The sequence below is a fragment of the Neoarius graeffei genome, chromosome 2 (assembly GCF_027579695.1).
Source record: "Neoarius graeffei isolate fNeoGra1 chromosome 2, fNeoGra1.pri, whole genome shotgun sequence".
Lineage (NCBI taxonomy): Eukaryota > Metazoa > Chordata > Actinopteri > Siluriformes > Ariidae > Neoarius > Neoarius graeffei.
Window position 1 is genome coordinate 14,347,111 of NC_083570.1, and position 6,921 is coordinate 14,354,031.

At 37.7% G+C, this 6,921-nt stretch overlaps 1 protein-coding gene across 1 annotated transcript; it reads right to left on the reverse strand.

Moving 5' to 3' along the window:
• Window positions 1-1,632: 1,632 nt before the first annotated feature.
• On the reverse strand, window positions 1,633-6,697 carry LOC132868881 (uncharacterized). The gene is made up of 5 exons (XM_060902139.1): window positions 6,691-6,697; window positions 5,712-6,604; window positions 5,525-5,579; window positions 4,981-5,134; window positions 1,633-1,790 (listed from the first exon to the last, which is right to left on the reverse strand). The coding sequence occupies exons 1-5, from the start codon at window positions 6,695-6,697 to the stop codon at window positions 1,655-1,657; spliced, it is 1,245 nt and encodes a 414-aa protein (XP_060758122.1). The 3' UTR covers window positions 1,633-1,654.
• Between the last annotated feature and the right edge of the window lie 224 nt (window positions 6,698-6,921).

A 6,921-nucleotide genomic window follows, 5' to 3' on the forward strand; every position in this document is an offset into this window, starting at 1 on the left:
CATCGACACGCCCTGACTGGAAATGAGAAACTTTTCAAAAATAAACTCCTCAGTTGAAAAATGCTGCACAAATGGTGTGTGTCTCTCTCATAGTGAATAAATGTTGGTGTAAACGACTCACACAGAAACAGCAGTAAAGGTGCTGCGCTGTAAATCCGCTCAAATAATCAGCTCCAAAATTCCCCCTCAATCAAATGGAATTTTAATTTGACATTAAACACTGAACACCATCAAAAGCTCAATGATTAACATGGATTAGTGATGAGTGAGTGATGTTTATAGAAATACAGGTGATGTTTGTGACAGTAAACTGCTCAGAGAACACAGCAGACTCAGGGGGAAGAACACACGGGAGATTTTAAAGCGTCTGTGCGCTGCATCAACTGTCTCGCCCCTGACCCGTAAATCCGCCACGTCAGAACCTCAGCCTCCAGACTGATGAAGACCACGCCCACAGGATATGACATCATTAATTAAACTGCTGTAGAAGGAGAGTAATGGATGATGATGATGTAATGGGGAACTGGTTCAGTCGCGGCTCCTGTACACTGTAAAAAAAAATTCCGTAAAAAAACGGATAAAGTCCTGGCAGTAAATTACCAGTAACTTCTCCGTTTACATTACGGCCCTTCCGTTTATTCTGTAACGGAGAATTCCGTATTTTTAGAGTAAATTCTCTGTCCATTCACAGGTATTTCTGTTCATCATAAAAAGGAGAATTCCGTAGATTTACAATACATTCTCTGTTCATTCACATGTACTCCCGTTCATTATAGAAAAGGAGAATTCCGTAGATTTACAATAAACTTTCTGTTCATTCACATGTATTCCCCTTCATTATAAGAAAGGAGAATTCTGTGGATTTACAGTAAATTCGGTTCTTTCACAGACACTTCTTTTAGTGGAAAACTGATAACCCCTTAGATATAAAGTCGATTTCTGTCCAAACTAGGAAAAAATGTCTTAAGGACAAATATATGAATCTGAATATGCATTACCAATATGTGATAGTTTAATATATATAAACAGAGATTGTTTTTGTCATCTACACAAAGTTAAGTCTTTTAATACAGTACATTACACACGTCTACACAAGGTGAGATGCCATTTTAGTAGTTTATTTCAATAATTCATGCTATGAATTCAGAGATGTTATCTTCATCAAATATTCATTATGACTAGCACACTGACATTTTTAAGAACATACAAAAAACACAAAATGATTTGATATTTGTACCTTTTAAATTGGATTGAAGGGACAGGTCTATGGGAAGTCATGCTGTTAATTCACAAATAATTAATTCAAGAATATTTAACACCACCACAAATTTCATCAAGTATTCATTATGACTAGCACCCTGTCATTTTTAAGAACGTCATGCAACATACAAAACCCACAAAATGATTTGATATTTGTAACTTTTAAATTGGATTGAAGGGTGAGGTCTATGATTCCCAACAAACAGGTTTCAAAGTCTCTTAAGAAAGAACAAAAAAAAGAAACACGCACCTAAACGATTAAGGGGTGGGAGTTGAGGGGCATTCCAGACCTCAGCAGAAACTCAGCTTTGTGTGTGTGTGTGTGTGTGCGCGCGCGCATGCGTGCACATGCGCATGCGTGCACATGCGCATGCGTGCACATGCATGCAAATGTTCACATTTCCATCCGGGGGTTTTCAAAACTGTTCAGTTCACACAAGAACTTCAGAAGTCTTGGGGGCAAGTGAGGGTGTTTCTTTCCCTTCTTCTCAGCCTTTGACCCTCGTTCTGGATTTATTCCCAGGAAAACTCTAAAAGAATATTTAAAGTATTTTTAGATATGCAGTTGGAATGATGTTATGACTTAACACATAGAATTTGCTTATGCAAGCTAGTTGAATCATACACTTTGGGGCCTGACCCGCATGGATTTTATTGAAACTTGAAACTTTTATTGAAACTTGGTGTGCCTTTTTACTGGGAAGGTAGAATCCCAGAACTACGTTTGCCTGAGTCTGGCATCAATAAAAAGGGAGAAAAAGCTAAGAATGTCTAATTAAGAGGGTGGTACACTGTACATTCATCCTTGTTTATGTCAATCAATCACACAGAGATTGTTTGGATGATGTCTTATCTGGCTCTACAAATAGCTCAAAGAGCAGGGAATACAGCGAGCAACAGAATATGAATTATGAGATGTTAATATACTAAATATTGAATATAGAAAAAGTTGTATTTTAAAATTAGTCAGTTTTTGCCTAGGACAGGATAGGCAGGATATCATGTCAATTTCATCAACAGAAAGTGTGGTCTTGGTCTCTAGAGTCATTGCAGAGATAATGCAACTTCTAGAGTGAAATGAGTTGTAGTAAAGTTGTAATAGAGTAGTGTCAGAGAAGAGTACCCCAACTGACAGGAGTTCCCCATCTGACACTCCACCCAAAATGCTCATGCTATTTTGGGCGGAGTGACAGGTTGGGTACGTACCATATATCAGGTGGGCTAACCTTCTCTGATACTACTGTACTACTACAACTACTTTATTACAACTTATTTCACCCTAAACGTCAAATTATATGACAAGGACCAAAGACCAAACTTTCAGGAGATGTTATAATACCCCAACTTAAGTAGAAAAATGACTCATTTTAATGTAGCTTTTTAAAATTCAAATGACAATATTTTAATATCTCATAATGTATCATAATATTCTGATGATTGTTGTATCCCATGTTGGTTGTGTAATTTGTAGAGCCAGAAAAGAGCTTCCAAGCTAAATCAAAACCATTTCTATGTGACTTACCCTGACAGACATAATCAAGGATAAATGTATGGTGTCCAACACTATTAATCAAAACTTTCTTAGTCTGTTTCTACCTTAAAGGCGCACTGTATTTAATACTGTATTTCCAGAATTAATTCTGCCCATTCACAAATGTCACCTTGTTCACAAATACTTACCACCACCATGAAATTTTAAGTATTCATAATGACTAGGAAAATTGCACTTTTCATTCATGAAAAGTGGGATCTTCTTCATGTCCGCCATTTTGAATTTCCAAAAATTCTACATTTTAAGCTGCAAAACTTATACTATACTATACTATACTATACTATACTATACTATACTATACTATACTATACTATACTATACTTTGGTACATTGGTTTATTACTTACGTAAATATTCATTAAAATCAAGTTTCATTAAAATCAGCCCCAAAGCGTCTGATTGCACATGAAATGAGCCTAATGGATTCATTGCAAAACAAATTGTAAATAGTTAGTACAATATTTAACCCTTTGAGACATGGCCTTATACATTTGCTGTTACCAGAATGGCAATGACCAAGTCGTAGTGCAGTACTAATGGCCCTCTGTTAGTAGTGTAGTACTGTCCAGTGAAGAAAATCACCGGAGCATCTCAGATGTGGAAAAATCTTTTTCTGCTTTTATTGAGCAGTGCCAAACTAACGTTTCGACGTTACCACGTCTTCATCAGAGTCGTTCATCGTTTTTTTTTCGACTCTGATGAAGACGCGGTAACGTCGAAACGTTAGTTTGGCACTGCTCAATAAAAGCAGAAAAATATTTTTCCACATCTGAGATGCTCCAGTGATTTTCTTCACTGATTAGAACTCAGTCCTTTCCCGTGACGCACCAGATAGTGAGGAACAGGAGTGCGGTGGATCTACTTTTCTAGTGTAGTACTGTGTTTGTTAACTTTACAATGACCATTACAGCGTTCCACTAGTGGAACGGTGTGCATTATGGGGCTGCACTTTATTTTCAATTCTCACAAAATCAGAATTGGCAGAGGCTGAAAGTTGAAAAACTTTGAGCTTTTGAATTATGTGTGAGGTGTCAAAATAGAACTTGTTGAAAAGAATCAGGGGACTGTCTAGAATGTGTGTGCCAAATTTCACCACTTTCTTTCACATGGTCCTATTGACTGCCATATACATTATGGAAAAAAGATCTGTCACAACCATTTACCATACATTTCCATAGGCTGTCATAGACAAAGAATGTGGAGGAAAGATGCTGAATAAACCATATAGTACGAAGGATGAGCGACAAAAAAGGGCCAAACCGTGCCCTTTTGAGTAAAAGCATAAAAATCGGTACACATAGCTTTCATGATATTCTGATTAATATAAGATGTGGAGGCGTTGCGAAAAATGCTGAATTTTCAAGATGGCTGCAAAATCCAATATGGCAAACCCATATTAATGAAACTACTGGGCACTTTGTAGTAAAAGCATGGAAAGTGGTACACAGTTACTTCTTCATGTGCTGATTAATAATAGAAATGGAGGCATTGCGAAAAATGCTGACGTTTCAAGATGGCCGCTAAATCAAATATGGCTAACCCATATTAGTGAAACCTCCCGGCACTTTGTAGTATAAGCATGGAAATTGGTACACAGTTCTTGATATGCTGATTAATAACTGTCACAAAAACATCACAAAAAAAGCTGAATTTGCAAGATGGCCACCAAATCAAATATGGCCAACTACTAGATTGCTCAACATATGAAGTATATTTGTGCTGATTTGCATGCTCCTACTGCAAAGTGCATGGTGGTTATACTAATATGGGTCAGATATATTTGATTTGGCGGCTATCTTGAGAAATCAGATTTTTTTTCTGCTATGCCTCTACTTCAAATATTAATCAGCATATCAAGAGCTAACTGTATCAATTTTCATGCATTTACAACAAAATACCTGATAGTTTCATCAATATGGGTTGGCCATATTGGATTTGGTGGCCATCTTGAAAATTTAGCATCTTTAGCATCGCGACGCCTCCATATCTAATATTAATCAGCATACCAAGATGGATATGTGTACCAATTTGCATGGTTTTACTCAAAAGTCGCTCGAAGTCGCTCGTCTGCCGTACTAAACAGTAGCCTTCACAGCAAAACTGCTTGTGCCCCCCCAAAAAAAAACAAAAAACCAAAAAAAAAAAAACATAACAGTAAGAGTTGCTTACCTTTGAATGAACTCCAGCGTGAGAGCCATGTCTTTTGGGTACTTTATGTTAAAAACATAAAATGCAGCAAAAGTGTAGCTCAGAGCTACAATCATGGAGCTGATGTGGTTGTTTACGACTTCTTGGTCCACGGCGATTTTGTAATGATGATCACCTTAAACATGTAAAATTCATAAGAGAATATATTAACAAATGAAAACGGGTGGAACACGATACTTAATTATGAACTCCACGGCCACCTTGAAAGTGCTGGCTTCCAAACTTCTATTACTTCATGCACCGATCATAGAGTTTTAGCACACAAGACTTGATGGAAATAAGCCCACCCATTAAAAAGTTATTTCACAAACAAAACAGAGTGAGTTTCTGAAAACAGAACAGACAAGAAGGGAGAAAGCGAATGGGGAAAGAGGAAGAGACAAAGAAGGGAGCGAGAAGCAGGAGAAAAAGACAGGAGAGAAGAAGCATGTGAGGAATGAGGAAGATAGACAGTGAAATCAAATCCATAACACATTTTTTTTTTAATATCAAACAGATTACAAACCCATGGTAAGGATGCAAGGTGTGCTTTGCAGTGGTAGTGCGGCAGCAGCAGATTCCTGTTGTTAGGAAATAAAAGAAGAAATACTGAATAGCTGAATAACTATTTTTCCATCCAGAACAGTATGCCCCATACAAATACATTGTAGTTCATCATGAATAACACAGTGATAAAACATTTATAAACCCACCTCACTTGGGTGGAAGAGTTGTTCAGGCTTTTCTCTGAAGAATTTTGCGATCCCAGAGATCAGCTGTACTAGATCGTTACTGGGTGCCATCTTTATCCCCCTGGACTGTAGAAAGTCTTTGATGCCCTTTCCCTTTCTGGACACCTCCTCTGCCAGCTTTGTTTGGACTTCCAAGCCAAGAAGTGTGTGTGTGTGGTCAAACATGCATGCAGCTTCAAAAAGGAAGGGCCACTCCTCCATTAGAGTTTTCACAGTGCTTCCATTGTTGATTGCAGTTCGTTGGATGGAGTATGTGTCAGTCATCAATTTGCGAACAACTGATTCCTCCAGCTGGCGGGTCTTGAAATCGTTCTTCAAGTCATCTTTTTTAGACTCTAGTTCAGGAGTGTTCTCAACAGCAGGCTGCCACTCCACACATCCATATCGATCCGAGTGGCTGGACTTCTTTCTTATCTCATCTAGCCTTTCTGCTGCTGGCCTCGAGTTGAAGGTACATGGCCTACTAATGTTCTCAAGTCTGTTTTCAAGCTGTATGAACACTGAATCATACCCAGTTCCAATTACCGTGGTTCCATTCATCTCTCTGTCTTGGAAAGAGGAGGGATATTGTTGTACTATCTTCTTGGCAATCTCACGCAGCTTTCCTCTTCCAGGTCTTCTACGTTCTTTAGCTAGTACATCGTCAATAACTATACGGATCATCTCTCGTCTCTCTTTAGGTATTGGTCTCTTCTTTTCACGTAAGGCAAGCATAAGGTTTGGAGGCATTTTGTGCCATGGTACAAGAGTCTCCCGGGATGAAGACTCCTCCATGGGACCAGGTGTCAGAGGTGGATTTTCAGGCAGATGGACATTCGGTTGCAGAGACATTGAGCCAAGTACAGCTTGCAAGTCTATGGATAAAAAACAACAATTTAATCAAATAAATATGGTTACACTTAGATTCACACCAGGGCTTGACGTTAACTTTTTTGCTTACCGGCCATTTTGGCTAGTGGTTGTCCTGACTCACTAGCCATTCAGTCTTTTCACTAGCCATAATTTACATAATAACAGCTATTTACATCATAACAGCTATAATGTAATATAATGGGCTATAATATAATAGGTCATAATATAATAAGCCACAATATAATAAGCCACAATATAATATAATATAATATAATATAATATAATATAATATAATATAATATAATATAATATAATATAA